The 18,331-nt window shown below is 42.0% G+C and overlaps 1 protein-coding gene across 2 annotated transcripts in view; it reads left to right on the top strand.

Moving 5' to 3' along the window:
• asap1a (ArfGAP with SH3 domain, ankyrin repeat and PH domain 1a) overlaps positions 1–18,331 on the top strand; it is a 167,619-nt gene that overhangs the window by 84,164 nt on the left and 65,124 nt on the right. For both annotated transcript variants that reach the window (XM_023977522.2, XM_023977521.1), the window contains 3 exons: positions 10,263–10,348; positions 10,883–10,958; positions 12,655–12,741. In XM_023977522.2, the coding sequence (XP_023833290.1) occupies positions 10,263–10,348; positions 10,883–10,958; positions 12,655–12,741 (249 nt within the window). The remainder of the gene's footprint in view (positions 1–10,262; positions 10,349–10,882; positions 10,959–12,654; positions 12,742–18,331) is intronic.

The following is an 18,331-nucleotide window of genomic DNA, read 5'->3' as shown; positions in this document are numbered from 1 at the left end:
AGCTAAGGATTAACATTAGCTGGCTAGTAGAGCTGGAGGCTGGTTCAACCTGTTGACTTTGTTTTTGCCACTTTATTTGATTACATTATTATTATGTAGTACCAGATTATAAAAATGTGGTAATGTTTTCAKTGTTTGAACCCATGGATTTGCAGCAATCATCGGACTACCTTGCGTTTCAACTATACTTAAATGGAGGTATGTTGAAGTTGGAACGTGATTAGTAGGGCTTGGTGTTGCTAGCTTTTGGGGAGATGAACGTTAATCACGTCATTGTGTCCCTATTTCCCTAAACCACTAGCCAGGTTTTGTTTTCAAGTTTGGCCGCACAGCGTCACAAGTGTCATTTCTCTTGGTTATATCGCCTTAAATGTTTCTACTTTCTATTTATTTTTTTTGGATAACCTGATCGGAATAGATTTTATTCAGGAGGGGTAGGCCCAAGTTCTGGAGACATATAGAGCTGCGTTGTGTGGATGTCACACTTTTCAGAGAGAGGAGGGCGGGGGGGGGGGGGGGGGGGTACTTATCTTGGTTACATGTCACTGCTTATCGAAAGTAAATCTGAACCACTTTCAGTTCAACTCGTAATTGTCAGGATTGTTTTTGACAATGGTTAAGCTGTCTCTTTTATGACTGAATGTCCGTCGTTGGAATGCAAAAATGAAGAGAACTAAATGTTTGGACTTAATGCGCCGTGAAAATATTGATATTGCATTTATCCAGGAATCTCATTTGCGAGTAGAAGATATCCGATAAGGTGTATAAAGTTGCTGCTTCGACTAGTGGACCCACGAAGTCCAAAGGTACGAATTGGTCTTAGGGTCAGATATGAATGCAGTTTTCTATCTCAAGCTTGATAGATCCACGCAAACCTTTTTCACATGCCCAACAATAAATATCATTAGTGTTGTATGCAATGACGGAACATCATCAAACTGTAGTGGGAGGGAGGGGGAGGGAGGGAGGTGCCAGATCCACCAATGATCCTCACCCAAAAGGGCAAGTCATGACAATTTTTTATATTTTTTACATTGTTGAGTAATAGTGAAGACATCAAAACTATGAAATAGCACGCATGGAATCATCTATTAACCAAAAAAGTGTTAAACAAATAAAAATATATTTTATATTTAAGGTTCTTCAAAGTAGCCACCCTTTGCCTTGATGACAGCTTTGCTCACTCTTGGCATTCTCTCAACCAGCTTCACCTGGAATGCTTTTCGAACAGTCTAGAAGGAGTTCCCACATATGTTGAGCACGTGTTGGCTGCTTTTCCTTCACTCTGCTGTCCAACTCATCCCAAACCATCTCAATTGGGTTGAGGTCGGGTGATTGTGGAGGCCAGGTCATCTGATGCAGCACTCCATCACTCTCCTTCTTGGTCAAATAGCCCTTACACAGCCTGGAGGTGTGTTGGGTCATTGTACTGTTGAAAAACAAATGATAGCCCCCTAAACCAGATGGGATTGTGTATCGCTGCAGAATGCTGTGGTTGCCATGCTGGTTAAGTGTGCTTTGAATTCTAAATAAATAACAGACAGTGTCACCAGCAAAGCACCCTCACACCAACACACSTCCTCCTCCATGCTTCATGGGGTGGGAACCACACTTGCAGAGATCATCCGTTCACCTACTCTGCGTCTCACAAAGACACCTCTGAACAGTTGATGTTGAGATGTTTCTGTTACATTAACTTTGTGAAGCATTTATTTGGGCTGCATTTTCTGAGGCTGGTAACTCTAATGAACTTATCCTCTGCAGCAGAGGTAACTTTGGGTCTTCCATTCCTGTGGCGGTCCTCATAGTGCTTGATGGTTTTTGCAACTGTTCTTGAAGAAACTTTCAAAGTTCTTGAAATTGTCTAAATTGACTGACCTTCATGACTTAAAGTAATGATGGACTGTCGTTTCTCTTTGCTTATTTGAGCTGTTCTTACCATAATATGAACTTGGTCTTTTACCCAATAGGGTTATCTTCTTTATACCACCCCTACCTTGTCACAACACAACTGATTGGCTCAATGCTATTAAGAAGGAAAGACATTCCACAAATGAACTTTTAACAAGGCTCACCTGTTATTTGAACTGCATTCCAGGTGACTACCCCGTAAAGCTGGTTGAGAGAATGCCAAGATTGTGCAAAGCTGTCATCAAGGCAAAGGGTTGATACTTTGAAGAATCTCATATGTTAGCAAATAACACAAACTCCAAAGGAAATCAGGGGGAGAAAAATATGTTTATTCAGCGAGGACAAATCAAGATGTTATGTTGGGAGTCAGATGTTAAGTCTCCCTGTTCTCAGCTTTTCCCCCTCAGATCAAAGGACAGGATGCCACTTATAACCCCCCACCCTAGCCTGGGGTTGACCAATCAGAAGTCCTTGCAGGACAATATGGCCAAATAACAAGTCTCCCACTCCAGACTCAATGTACAGACCAATGAAAATGTGGCCCACGTAGAACACGTCGCTCTGAGTTCAGGAGTGACATTCCACAGATTCTAACAGGTGCTGAACTGAAACCCAACTCCTATTTACAATTCGCTATTGACCAGTAGTACTCTAGTTTTTTAGTCCTCTCAAACTCTGCGTTGTGTTATCTTCCAACTATTATTACACTCCCKCCTKGACCATTTTTAAGATGTCTTTTTAGAAAACATGAAAAAATAGACCGTTAAAAACATCAGCAGTAAGCATAAACTCATTTACATTAAACACCTTGCATTTCTATAAAACACAAAGGCCATGTTCTACTTGCCGTTGCCGTAAGAAATTAGATTTCACACAAAGTTATAGAAAAGAGGTATTAACAGTTGCGATGACACACCTGAGGGAGCATGGTTCATTACAGCAATGAGGACAGTTACCACGGGCACATTGACCACAATCATGAGGCTTGGTGTGATGATGAAGACCCTTATGATCCCCCACCACATTCTGGTGAACACCACTGACGCCCATCTCCAAAAGGACACGGTTGATGAATCTTAGGGGATATCACATAACCATCAGATTTTAGCAGACAAACATCAGGCAATAGCACACTTGATAACCTGGATGAGGATAAGAAAAATAACCACAACTCCCACTATTGGAAGTATCATGCCCACCAAAAAACTTCCCCATGTACCGAATGTGGACGACAACCACATGACTAAGCCTAAATCACCTGGATTGTAATCATGATATTTAGCGCCCTCAGTCCTGATATTTTGGATTAGGTCAGTTATATCCTCAGAATGATCAGGAATGTAAGTACAGCATTCAGCACCAATAACAGCACATGTACCCCCTTGTGCGGACAGAAGATAATCCAGGGCCAAACGATTTTGCATGGCAACCATCTCAGCTGTAATTAACTCAAGACTCTCAACTGTACAATTCGCTACGACTTCCATGGAGTTAGCCATATTAATAACTTCCTGTGCTATTTTAGAAATATCATAAGAGGAAAACACAATTGCAATGATCACAATTGCAATCTCTCCGTTTCTGTAATCACACGTTTATGACGGTGTGAAAACGGAGCATTCACAGATTGTCTTGGGTACAACATATCCCAAATAACACGACCGTTAATAACACGACCGTTAATAACACGACCGTTAACAACACGACCGTTAACAACACGACCGTTAACAACACGACCCTTAACAACACGACCCTTAACAACACGACCCTTAACAACACGACCCTTAACAACGCGACCCTTAACAACGCGACCCTTAACAACGCGACCCTTAACAACGCGACCCTTAACAACGCGACCCTTAACAACGCGACCCTTAANCGACCCTTAACAACGCGACCCTTAACAACGCGACCCTTAACAACGCGACCCTTAACAACGCGACCCTTAACAACGCGACCCTTAATAACGCGACCCTTGCCACAACTTGCCACAACTCCTCCAGCACCTATCTGCAGAACTAGGTACTCTCGCATGTTGATACTCAGCATTCTTACCCAAATTAGTACCAATAATCGGCTCATACCAATTAACATCTCTCCATATACCCAACATTTCACTCTGGTTGAAAGGAATCATCCTTAATGGAATACCTGCCCTTGATGTGAATGGAGCATACGTACAAACCCAACATCTACTTTGATTGACTACTGTGGCATAGTGTAGAGAGAGAGCTTGAAACATATTGACGCCCGGGTGTCCCTCATTCTGCTGATGCGTCGCTGTTAGAAATGGAAACACCAACCACATCCTGTATTAGGAGGAAACTCACAAGGAAAATAATTTCAAACATCTTTCACTTGTCTGCAAGACAATAATATTCAATCATCTTATTGTCAAGGTAATCATTCACAAAGTCCTTTAAAAGTGACAAGCTCTTCCACACTGGTATCAATCCCACATAGATAACTATTAGACATGACCAGCTTTTCTACACTGTTATCAGTCCCATAGATAACTATTAGACATGACCAGCTCTTCACACTAGTATCAGTCCCATAGATAACTATTAGACATGACCAGTTCTTCTACACTGGTATCAGTCCCACATAGATAAATATTAGACATGACCAGCTCTTCCACACTAGTATCAGTCTCATAGATAACTATTAGATAGACCAGTTCTTCTACACTGTATCAGTCCACATAGATAACTATTAGACATGACCAGCTCTTCCACACTATGATCAGTCCATAGATAACTATTAGACATGACCAGCTCTTCTACACTGTATCAGTCCCACATAGATAACTATTAGACATGACCAGCCTTTCTACACTGGTATCAGTCCCATAGTAACTATTAGACATGACCAGCTCTTCCACACTGGATCAGTCCCATAGATAACTATTAGACATGACCTCTCTTCCACACTGGTATCAGTCCCACATAGATAACTATTAGACATGACCTGCTCTTCTACACTGTTATCAGTCCCACATAGAATAATATAGACATGACCAGCTCTTCCACACTGGTACAGTCCCATAGATAACTATTAGACGTGACCAGCTCTTCCACACTGGTATCAGTCCCATAGATAACTATTAGACGTGACCAGCTCTTCCACACTGGTATCAGTCCCATAGATAACTATTAGATGTGACCAGCTCTTCCACACTGGTATCAGTCCCATAGATAACTATTAGACTGACCAGCTCTTCCACACTGGTATCAGTCCCATAGATGACTATTAGATGTGACCAGCTCTTCCACACTGGTATCAGTCCCATAGATAACGATTACGCATGACCAGCTCTTCCACACTGGTATCAGTCCCATAGATAACGATACGCATGACCAGCTCTTCCACACATGGTATCAGTCCCACATAGATAACTATTAGAATACTGAGAACATACAATAAAGTCAGAAGTTTACATACACCTGAGCCAAATTTAATTTAATCTCAGTTTTTCACAATTCCTGACATTTAATCCTAGTAAAAAGTCCCTGTTTTAGGTGAGTTAGGATCACCACTTTATTTTAAGAATGTGAAATAGTAGTAGAATAGTAGTATAAAGTAGAGAGAATTATTTATTTCGGTTTTTATTTCTTTCATCATATTCCAGTGGGTCAGAAGTTTACATACACTCAATTAGCAATTGTAGCGTTGCCTTTAATTGTATAACTTGGGTCAAACGTTTCGGGTAGCCTCCCAAGCTGGGGCCCCGCTCGCACACGCTTTTTCAGTTCTGCCCACACATTTTCTATAGGATTGAGGTCAGGGCTTTGTGATGGCCACTCTAATACCTTGACTTTGTTGTCCTTAAGCCATTTTGCCACAACTTTGGAAGTATGCTTGGGGTCATTGTCCATTTGGAAGACCCATTTGCGATCAAGCTTTAACTTCCTGACTGATGTCTTGAGATGTTGCTTCAATATATCCACATAATTTTCATTTCTCATGAGGTCATCTATTTTGTGAAGTGCACCAGTCCCTCCTGCAGCAAAGCAGCCCCACAAACATGATGCTGCCACCCCCGTGCTTCACTGTTTGGATGGGGTTCTTCGGCTTGCAAGTCTCCCCCTTTTTCCTCCAAACATAACGATGGTCATTATGGCCAAACAGTTCTATTTTTGTTTCATCAGACCAGAGGACATTTCATGTGCAGTTGCAAACCGTAGTCTGGCTTTCTTATGGCGGTTTTGGAGCAGTGGCTTCTTCCTTGCTGAGCGGCCTGTCAGGTTATGTCGAGGAAGGACTTGTTTTACTGTGGAAATAGATACTTTTGTACCTGTTTCCTCCAGCATCTTCACGAGGTCCTTTGCTGTTATTCTGGGATTGATTTGCGCTTTTTATACCAAAGTACGTTCATCTCTAGGAGACAGAACGCGTTTCCTTCCTGAGTGGTATGACGGCTGGGTTGTCCTATGGTGTTTATACTTGCGTACTATTGTTTGTACAAATGAACGTGGTACCTTCAGGCGTTTGGAAATTGCTCCCAAGAATGAACCAGTTTTGTGGAGGTCTACAATTTTTTTTCTGAGGTGTTGGCTGTTTTCTTTTGATTTTCCCATGATGTCAAGCAAAGGGGCACTGAGTTTGAAGGTAGGCCTTGAAATACATCCACAGGTACACCTCTAATTAACTAAAATTATGTCAATTAGCCTGTCAGAATTTTCTATAGCCGTGACATCATTTCCTGCAATTTTCTAAGGTGTTTGATTCACCAGTCAACTTAGTGTATTAACTTCTGACCCACTGGAATTGTGATACAGTGAATTATATGTGAAATTATCTGTCTGTAAACAATTGTTGGAACAATTACTTGTGTCATGCACAAAGTAGATGTCCTAACCGACTTGCCAAAACTATAGTTTGTTAACAATAAATTTGTGGAGTGGTTGAAAAACGACTTTTAATGACTCCAACATAAGTGTATGTAAACTTCCGACTTCAACTGAATATGTTTTGCATAAGATATGGGCAAAACAGTGACTTCAGCACCCGTATCTCCTAAAAATTCTCCTGCAAAGTTGTTAATCGTCAAGTTCATATATATTCCATCCTATTTCAAATGTACACCAGCTGAGATGAGACATAAGAGGGAGTCTGTTAGTTTACTTCCACAGCATATAGCAAACCTCTTCTGCTGAGCCAGAGAGAGCTTCTTACATTTCTGCACAAGTATTGTGTCGTTGGGGCTGTTGTCTTGATTCCATTTTCCCTTAGACGGATCCTTCTTCTCCTGGCCACTTCTCATAAAATCAAGTTGTCTTTTCCGACACTCTCGTTGCCAGGGAACAGAAATCCCGCAATAATGACATATACTTGGTTTCTCTTTTACTGAACAAATAATGTTGTTGGTTTCACTCGGAACCTGCACAACTCTGAAACCCACGTCTTGTGGATGCTTTAAAGTTGTTGACCTTTCATCCAACTGTTTTGGAGATGCTGATTTATGTATGATTACTGTCACAAGAAGTTTGTCTTTACTTCCTTTTACAGCCTSTGTTCTGGTTGGCCTAAGACATCATTCATCACTGCTGTCAGAATCTGTTGACTCAGGCAGTGCTGACCAGTTGCTTGAAACCTGATCTGCCTTGCCCAATTCAGTGTGAGAGGGAACAGAGGGGCCACAGGTGGGGGTCACGTCTTACTTTTTCACCCGTGTCTCCTCTTCTACTTTGAAATGGTTATGAACAGTGAATTTCATGTTCACATCCGGAAGAGCTGTTCCACCCTTTTCCAGAGTGGTTTTCTCACTTAACAATAACATGACATTAATGTCAAAAGTTGTATAATATATGTCTCTATGTTTATATATTTATTTAACCCCTTTTGAGGACCCAAACCTCTTCTAGAACACATTGTTTATGTAGGGCCTGGCTACCCATAACTTATGTTCACTCAAAGCTTGTTGAATGCTTACAAGGTTTACATTAACCACACGTGTAAAAATTGCTACTCAACTAGCAATTCACTTCTATGCAACAAGGTTTCACCCCCCAAAAAATCTTCTCAACTAGCAACTCACTTCTATACAACAAGAAGGTTTCACTTAAACAGATGCCTCCAACCTTTTCGTAGAGTAAGGCCTCCAACCTTTTCGTAGAGTAACAAAGGACTTGAACACTTATACATCACAGATACACATCACTCATTGCATGCACTATTTTAACCTGATTTGGTTCTTTTAAAATGACATTGGTCTAGACTCACCAAGCATTTCTGCCATCAATCAGGAGATTAAGAGTTGACTCCCCAAAGTGGGTTATGTACAGCCTTCTCTCTTTCTCTGGATAAACACACAGTTGATAAGTTTTCGTGTTGTTAGAAATGCATGCTATAATTTGGTCCTATTATTTCTAATACAATAGAGAATTTTCAGAAGGTTGAAGAGTGTAGGTGGTAACTGGAAATTACATCTCCATACCACTCTATGGCATAACAAGGCTATTACTTCCGGTAATAAACCTTGTGAGTCTAGAGCCTGGTCGGCAAAAGAGGTAAATAATCTAGGGGAGATATTCAACTCAAAGGGTCTTCTTAGTTTTCAGTTACTTTGTCTTCGTTTTGATATGCAAGGGCCGTCATTCTTTCTATATCTTAGACTGCTGTCAGCTCTTCTTCCCTATGGGGTTCTATATCTTTGACTGGGGTCAGCGTTTCTTCCCTATGGGGTTCTATATCTTAGACTGGGGTCAGAGCTTCATCCCTATGGGGTTCTATATCTTAGACTGGGGTCAGCGCTTCGTCCCTATGGGGTTCTATATCTTAGACTGGCGTCAGAGCTTCATCCCTATGGGGTTCTATATCTTAGACTGGGGTCAGCGCTTTCAAATCCCGTAGGGTGCTTAGAGGTCTTTAGTCTAGGGTCGAGCACGGTCTTCATCCCATATCGGGGTCTTCAATACTAGTCTTATCGACTGGGTCAGCTGCTTCGTCCTAGGGGTTCTATATCTTAGTCGGCGTCAAGCATTGCTTATCCTAATGGGTATCTAATATCTTAGACTGGGGTCGCGCTTCATCCCTGATGTGGGGTTCTAATACTTGGTTTCTATTATTCTTGGGGTCTATGGCCTTAGTCTGTCAGTCTTCTCATGCGGGTTCATATTATCTTAGTCTGGGATCAGCGCTTCGTCCCTATGGGGTTCTATATCTTAGTCTGGGGTACACGCTTCGTCCCTATGGGGTTCTATATCTTAGTCTTGGGTCAGCTCTTCTTCGTCCTATGGTTTATATCTGTAGCTGGGTCAGCGCTTCTTCCCTATGGGGTTCTATATCTTAAGTCTGGGGTCAGCGCTTCGTCCTATGGGTTTCTATATCTTAGACTGCTGTCAGCTCTTTCTTCCCTATGGGGTTCTATATCTTAGACTGCTGTCAGCGCATCTTCCCTATGGGTTTCTATATTTAGAATGGTAGCGCTTCATCCCTATGGGTTCTATATCTTAGTCTGGGGTCAGCGCTTCATCCCTATGGGTTCTATACTTAGACTGCGGTCAGCGCATCTCCTATGGGGTTCTATATCTAATGGTATTGGGGTCAAGCGCGTCCCTAACCTATTGGGGTTCTTCATAGTCTTATTAGACTGGGGTCAGCGCTTCATCCTATGGGTGTCTATATCTTAGACGGGGTCAGCGCTTCATCCCTATGGGGTTCTATATCTTAGACTGGGGTCAGTGCGTCATCCCTATGGGGTTCATATAGTCTTAGACTGGGTCTGCGGGCTTCATCCCTATGGGGTTCTATATTTCTTAGACTGGGGTCTGCGCTTCATCCCTATGGTGGTGCTATTATCTTAGTAACTGGGGTCAGCGTTGCTATCCTATGGGTTCTATATTCTTAGACTGGGTGTCAGCGCATCTTCTCCTATGGGTTCTATTATTTAAGAATGGGTCAGGCGTTCATCCCTATGGGGTTCTATATCTTAGTCTGGGGTCAGCGCTTTCATCCCTATGGGGTTCTATATTCTTAGAACCTGTCGTGTCACGGCAGTGACTATCCACTTATGCTGGTTGAAGCAGTTATCCTAGAAGATGGGGTCATGCCGCTTCCTAACCTAGTTGGTGCATAATTCTCTAGACTGCGGTGGTCGAAGCGACATTCCATCCCTACGGGATGTTCATAGTATCTTAGATTCTGCGGGCATCAGCGCCTGTCATCACGACCTATGGGGTTCTATATCTTAGACTGGGGTCAGCGCTTCTTCCCTATGGGGTTCTATATCTTAGACTGCGGTCAAACATTGGAAAAAAAACTTTGGGATTTGTGTGCCATACAATTGAAAAGTTTAGATGACTGGTTTCTGATTGTAATATCTTCCATTTTTCTTCATGTCCCAACAGTACCTCATCAAAGTGAATGAGATCAAAACTAAGAAGGGAGTTGACCTGCTCCAGAACCTCATAAAGTACTACCATGCACAGTGCAAGTAAGTATACTGACACAACTTCCAGCTCATACTTAAAGGCCGTGTTAATCTATTAATCAATCGATGTCTTTATTGTCCCAATTGGGACATTTGTAGCGCAGTCAGGGATGGAACATTAAAAACAATAACCATACAACAGATGTACACATAAGATAAATAGTATGAGATCAGTTACACTCTTAAAATCATCAAATAGGAGCCGTTTATTTGTGCCCCATGCTGATTATGGGATGTATTGTGAGTGGAAGGGATGAGTGGTTTTTGGGTTACTTAGTACTCCCTCAACCAACAATATGTGTCTATCAGTGTTGTTGTGGGGTTAGCGGTTGCGGTTAAAATATCAGGTTGCTGCATGGCAAAGGCAACACAAGTGTTGGACTAATCAAACGTATGTGAATGACAAACAAACTTTCCATGTTCGATAACTGGACTTCAGAATGCAAACCATTGTATTGTGAAAGCAAAACGTATTTAAAAAATATGTTTATGTGTATATGCTTATGCTAGAAAACCAGACTACTCTTTCTCCTTCAGCTTTTTTCAGGATGGATTGAAAACTGCAGACAAGTTGAAGCAGTATATTGAGAAGCTTGCAGCTGACCTGTATAACGTAGGTGACATTTACATTTAAAAATTATTAGATAAAAGGCTACATTGGTCTCTCTGCTGTATGGCTTTGTTTTCATCTACAGTACCAGTCAAAAGTGTGGACACCTACTCATTCAAGGGCTTTTCTTCATTTTGACTATTTTCTACATTGTAGAAAAATAGCGAAGACATCAAAACTATGAAATAACACATGTGGAATCATGTAGCAACCCAAAAAGTGTTAAACAAATCAAAATATATTTTATATTCTTCAAAGTAGCCACCCTTTGCCTTGATGACAGCTTTGCACATTCTTGGCATCCCCCCACCAGCTTCATGATGAATGCTTTTCCAACAGTCTCAAAGGAGTTCCCACATATGCTGAGCACTTGTTGGCTGCTTGTCTTTCACTCTGCGGTTCAATTCATCCCAAACCATCTCAACTGGGTTGAGATCGGGTGGTTGTGGAGGCCAGGTCATCTGATGCAGCACTCCGTCACTCTCCTTATTGGTCAAATAGTCCTTACACAGCCTGGAGGTGTGTTTTGGGTCATTGTCCTGTTGAAAAACAAATGATAGTCCCACTAAGCGCAAACCAGATGGGATGGCGTATCGCTGCAGAATGCTGTGGTAGCCATGTTGGTTAAGTATGCCTTGAATTCAAAATAAATCACAGATAGTTTTACCAGCAAAGCACCATCACACCTCCTCCTCCATGCCTCATGATGGGAACCACGCATGCGGAGATCATCCGTTCACCTACTCTGTGTCTCACAAAGACAAGGAGGTTGGAACCAAAAATCTCAAATTTGGACTCATCAGACCAAAGGACAGATTTCCACCGGTATAATGTACATTACTTGTGTTTCTTGGCCCAAGCAAGTCTCTTCTTATTGGTGTCCTTTAGTTGTGGTTTCTTTGCAGCAATTCGACCATGAAGGCCTGATTCACGCAGTCTCCTCTGAACTGTTGATTTTGAGATGTCTGTTACTTGACCTCTGTAGCATATATTTGGGCTTCAATCTGAGGTGCAGTTAACTCTAATGAATTTATCCTCTGCTGCAGAAGTAACACTGGGTCTTCATGTCCTGTGGCAGTCCTCATGAGAGCCAGTTTCATCATAGCACTTGATGATTTTTGCGACTGCACAAAGTTCCTGAAATTTTCCAGATCTATTGACCTTCAATTGCTGCATTTCTTAAAGTAATGATGGACTGTCATTTCTCTTTGTTTATTTGAGCTGTTCTTGTCATAATATGGACATGGTCTTTTACCAAATAGGGCTATCTTCTGTATACCATCCCTACATTGTCACAACACAACTGATTGGCTCAAACAAATTAACTTTTAACAAGGCGCACCAGTTATTTGAAATGCATTCCAGGTGACTACCTCATGAAGCTGGTTGAGAGAATGCCAAGAGTGTGCAAAACTGTTATCAAGGCAAAGGGTGGCTACTTTGAAGAGTCTAAAATATGTTTTGATTTGTTGAACACTTTTTTGGTTACTACATGATTCCATATGTCTTATTTCATAGTTTGATGTCTTCATTATTATTCTACAGTGTAAAAAATAGGAAAAATAAAGAAAAACCCTTGAAATGAGTAGGTATTTCCAATCTTTTGACTGGTACTGTATATCTATCCAATCATTGTATGTGGTGATTTGATTGTCACTGATGGGGATTTGTAGTGATGTGAATGGTTCTCATTCCACAGATTAAGCAGACCCAGGATGAGGAGAAGAAGCAGTTGACGGCCCTAAGAGACCTCATTAAATCATCTCTGCAGCTGGACCAAAAGGAGGTAGCTCTTTTTGTCTAACAAACCATGGGAGTGCAGCAGGGCACCATACTTAGACCAATGTTTATTTGGATTTTGTTATTGGCCCTGCCTATGCCATATTGTTGACTTTTATAGTGTGATTTTGTATCTTTGGGTAATGCTCTAACATTTCTCTAAAATACAGCTGTTGTCTTAGAAATAGTCATAGAAGATGATTTATGTTTATCTGCTAACATTGAGTTCTCAATGAAATGGAAATATATCAGTCAATCCTTTCATTATTTCTCATATTACCTAAGACCATCCATTCCTTCTACCTCCATACTTCCCTTCCTCATCTGACTCAAACGCATAAGAATCATAACCCAAACCCATTTCAACAGTCCATTGTTCTATACTTTTCTGCATAAGAAGTGCAATAACAGTAACGGAGAAAGTCTCATGTCTCATACCCACTGAGCCGTGTTTTGCATAGCGGCCAGGGAAACACTGTCATGTCCACCAGGAGGTACTGTATATGCTGTATCCAGCAGTTACATAAAACATGTATGAGATTAAGTCTCTCACCTAATGTGTCTCCCACTTGGAGCACACTGCAGTTCTACCAAAGTGTACCTGATAATAGACCTCCGGTATGCCACATTTATTCACTCCACATCGGGTACCAACTCAGTGGCCTTGTGGTTAGAGTGTCTGCCCTGAGATTGGAATGTTGGGGGTTTGATCTAAAAATGGGATCCGATTCCTCTCTACTGCTTAGCATTAACACTTGAACTACTAAAGCAGTCATTTGGGCTGCTCATGAATTTAAAAAGTTTTAAAAAATGTATTACTCAGCCATTTTTTACATTTTTCCCCCCCTCTATCCTTGGCTTTTTCAAAATTAGTCTATATAACACACTGTCGTTGTTAGAATCTTAATATAACAAACAGACCGCACTCAATGAGCTGTATAAGGCCATACGCAAACAAGAAAATCCTCATCCAGAAGCGACTCTCCTAGTGGACGGGGACTTTAATGTAGGAAAACTTAAATCCGTTTTATCTCATTTCTACCAGCATGTATACATCAATACGGAAGTGGTTCGATGACACGGTTTTGCTAGCACAGACTGGAATATGTTCCGGGATTCATCTGATAGCATTGAGGAGTATACCACCTCAGTCACCGGCTTCATCAATAAGTGCATTGACAATGTCTTCCCCACAGTGACCGTACGTACATATCCAAACCAGAAGACACTGGTTACAGGCAACATATGTACCGAGCTAAAGGCTAGAGCTGCTGCTTTCAAGGAGCGGGACACTAATCCGGATGCTTAGAAGAAATCCTGCTATGCCCTCAGATGAACCATCAAACAGGCAAAGCGTCAATACAGGACTAAGATTGAATCCTACACCGGCTCTGAAGCTTGTCGGATGTGGCTGGGCTTGCAAACTGTTACAGACTACAAAGTGATGAGCTAAATGCCTGTTTTGCTCGCTTCGAGGCAAGCGACACTGAAGCATGCATGAGAGCACCAACTGTTCTGGACCACTGTGTGATCACGCTCTCCATAGCCGATGTGAGTAAGACCTTTAAACAGGTCAACATTAACAATGCAGCGGGACCAGGACATGTACTCAGAGCATGCGCGGACGAACTGGCAAACCTCTCCCTGACCGAGTCTGTAATACCTACATGTTTCAAGCAGACCACCATAGTCCCTGTGCCCAAGAACGCCAAGGTAACCTGCCTCAATGACTACCGCCCTGTAGCACTCATGTACTGTATGTGGCCATGAAGTCCTTTGAAAAGTTGGTCATGGCTAAAATCAGCAACATCATCCCGGAAACCCTAGACCCACTCCAATTCGCATATTGCCCTGACAGATCCACAGATAACTCAATCTCAATCGCACTCCACACTGCCCTATCTCAATTGTACAAAAGGAACACCAATGTGAGAATGCTGTTCATTGACTACAGCTCAGCATTCAACACCATAGTGCCCACAAAGCTTATCACTAAGCTAAGGACCCTGGGACTAAACACTTCCCTCTGCAACTGGATCCTGGACTTCATGACGGGCTTCCTTAACAGCTTCTACCTCCAAGCCCTAAGATTGGTGAACAATTAATCAAATGGCTACCTGGACTATTTGCATTGCCCCCACACCCTTTTTTTTACACTGCTGCTAACTCGCTGTTTACCCCTACCTACATTATATTATATTACCTCGATTTACCGGTACCTCCCTGTATATAGCCTCATTATTGTTATTGTTACTTTTTTTTAAACTTTAGTTCATTTAGTAAATATCTGCTTAACTCTTATTTTCGTATAACTGCATTGTTGGTTAAGGGCTTGTAAGTAAGCATTTCACGGTAAGGTAATTAATTTGGTTGTATTCGACGCATGTGACAAATAAAATGTGATATGATTATAACCAATTTTACGAGGGCATGTCATTTCATCTTCTGCTGACAGTAGGGCCTGCTTCGCTCCATCTCCTGACAGTGGAATGAATCAGTCCAACGAATCCACGCAGTCTTAATCAGTCTACTCTGGAAACGAATATGACATCTGCGATGATTATTCTTCTGATTCTGAGCCTTACGACTCAGAGGCCTAAATGCAAAAAAAAGATCGAACGGTGCACACTGAGCAGATGCAACGGTCAGACAGGAGGGAGGAAGGGACGGCACCGTTTGGATAGAACAAGCCGGTGACAATACGGGCTGATTATCAGCACAAAATATCATCACTGAGAGAGCAGGCCCTACCAGCTTTCGTTGTGACATGGACATGCTCCAGCTGATGCCGTTGCGTGAAAACGCACCATGTAAGCATAAGCTGACAATAATTTACTATTTTTAACTGCTGTCATATCGACACTTATATTCATTATAACGTCACTATTGCTTTTGTGCCGAGTTTCACTATTTATCAAGCACACTTAGCGCTTATAATGATATTTAGGCTTCRGACGTTTTCATCATTTGACTGTGCGTTTGCTGACCTTTATAAAAACGTACGCTGTTACCGCATTCCGACACGTATGCTTTCTGTTTCATAGGTGTACGACAGGCACAAATAAAATGTATTGAACACATTACATTTTGTTTTTTGTTTTAGTTTGTACATATAGCCTACAGCAGGGGTCTCCAACAGGTRGATTGCAAGCTACCAGTAGCTCACAGCCCACCTATGAGTAGCTCGCCAAGCAATTCTGAAAGTACATGGATTTTTTCAGTTGTTCCATCACAAACTGTCATAAACATAAATCTCCTGCCTACTATCCAATCAAAGCCACATTATCCCACCCCTGCTTAGCCACTATTAACTTAAAAATCCAAACGTAACAGAATATCTGACAATTCATTTCCATCAATATTGCCCCTGTCTGTCTGTCTGGTGCACGGGTTTGTTTATCACTTCGTATGAAGCCAGTTAGCGATGCTAATGAGAACAGTCTTGTGGGTAGTCAGACTTTCCCCAAAAACCTTCTCAATTAAATGTTAAAGGGGAAGTTCACTCAAAAGCACTTCTGGGCCCTTTATAACACTTTCCTGGCTGTTTGTCAGTACCCCAGACAGTTCTTAGGTCCATTGTTTGAGTATTTAGAGTATTCTGTATTTTATATGAAAATGTAAAAATTTCTGAAATGACCTAAAATACATTTTAAACAGTGCATTTATTGTTACATAAACAACGATTGGTGTCTTGGCATTAATTTGCCAAATACATGTGTTTGATGTAAAAAGTTTGTGCTAAGGTCTTCCATATAGTCTGTAATCCAGTAGATACGCTTCCTCCTGGTTCTAAGATGGATAATTACAGGATGCGGGACGAAGGAGCATCTTACTATTGGTCTTCAAGTAAGGAAATCAGAATGAAAGGAAGTAAACAATGAGATGGTATCTAGTTAGGCTAGCGGTTAGTAATCTCTGAAGTAAAGTAAGGCTAGGCAAATAACGATAGTAGTCGAGTAACTGAGTGATGTTGGCCAAAATGAAGTGCAATAATGTTCCGGTCAGATAAATATACACAAATACACAGATAATCAAGGACTACAAAAAGAAAACCAGTCACGTCACAGTCACCGACGGCACGCTTCCAGAAACTAAACACCTTCTTTGCCCGCTTTGAGGATAATACAGTGCCACAGTCGCGGCCCGCTACCAAGGACCTGTCTCTTATACACATCTAGATGTGTATAAGAGACAGATACAGTGCCACCGTCGCGGCCCGCTACCAAGGACTGTGGGCTCTCCTTCTCCGTGGCCAACGTGAGCAAAACATTTAAACGTGTTAACCCTCACAAGGCAGCTGGCCCAGACATCATCCCTAGCCGCGTCCTAAGGAGACAGATTGGGAGACAGATTGTGGATAAGGCCCTGCAACAAACTAGTGTCCTGTCCAGGGGATGTACTTGTACATCAAGCTACCTCATGTTTTAGAAACAGGTGATATGATCCTGCACTAGTGTCCATTCTGGCTCGGACAAGGCTTCTTACAGTGCATTCAGAAAGTATTCAGGTCTCTTTCCTTTTTCCACATTTTGTTACGTTACAGCCTTATTCTCAAATTTTTCCTCGTCATTCTACGAACACTACCCCATAATGACAAAGCAAAAACTGGTTTTCAGTCATTTTTGCAAATGTATTAAAAATAAAGTATTCAGACCATTTGCTATTAAACTCAAATTTGAGCTCAGGTGCATCCTGTTTCCATCGATCATCTTTGAGATGTTTCTACAACTTGATTGGTGTCCACCTGTGGTAAATTCAATTGATTGGACATGATTTGGAAAGACACACACATGTCTATATAAAGTCCTGCAGGTGACAGTGCATGTCAGAGCCAAAACCAAGCCATGAGGTCGAAGGAATTGTCCGTAGAGCTCCGAGACAGGATTGTGTCGAGGCACAGATCTGGGAAAGGGTACCAAAAAATGACTGCAGCATTGAAGGTCCACAAGAACATAGTTGCCTCCATCATTGTTAAATGGAAGAAGTTTGGAACCACCAAGACTCTTCCTAGAGCTGTCCGCCCGGCTTAACTGAACAATCAGGGAGAAGGGCCTTGGTCAGGGAGGTGACCAAGAAGCCGATGGTCACTCTGACAGAGCTCTAGAGTTCCTCTGTAGAGATGGGAAAACCTTCCAGAAGGACAAATATCTCTGCAGCACTCCACCAATCAGGCCTTTATGGAGTGGCCAGACGGAAGCCACTCCTCAGTTAAAGGCACGTGACAGCCCACTTGGAGTTTGCCAAAAGGCACCTAAAGAATCTCAGACCATGAGAAACAAGAGGAGATCCGGCGCCGAAAAGAGATGGCCGCCTCGCTTCGTGTTCCTTGGAAAATATGCAGTATTTTGTTTTTTTACGTGTTATTTCTTACATCGGTACCCCGGGTAATCTTAGGTTTCATTACATACAGTCGGGAGGAACTACTGAATATACGATTAACGTCAACTCATCATCGTTCCTACCAGGAATATGACTTTCCCGAAACGGATCCAGTGTTTTGCCTCCCACCCAATACAATGGATCTGATCCCAGCCGGCGACCCAGTGCGACGCCGAAAAAGGGGAAAACGTGGCGGTCTCGTGGTCAGGCTTCGGAGA

The sequence above is a fragment of the Salvelinus sp. IW2-2015 genome, linkage group LG32 (assembly GCF_002910315.2).
Source record: "Salvelinus sp. IW2-2015 linkage group LG32, ASM291031v2, whole genome shotgun sequence".
In the NCBI taxonomy this organism is placed as follows: Eukaryota; Metazoa; Chordata; class Actinopteri; order Salmoniformes; family Salmonidae; genus Salvelinus; species Salvelinus sp. IW2-2015.
This window is presented reverse-complemented; position numbering and strand designations above follow the sequence as displayed.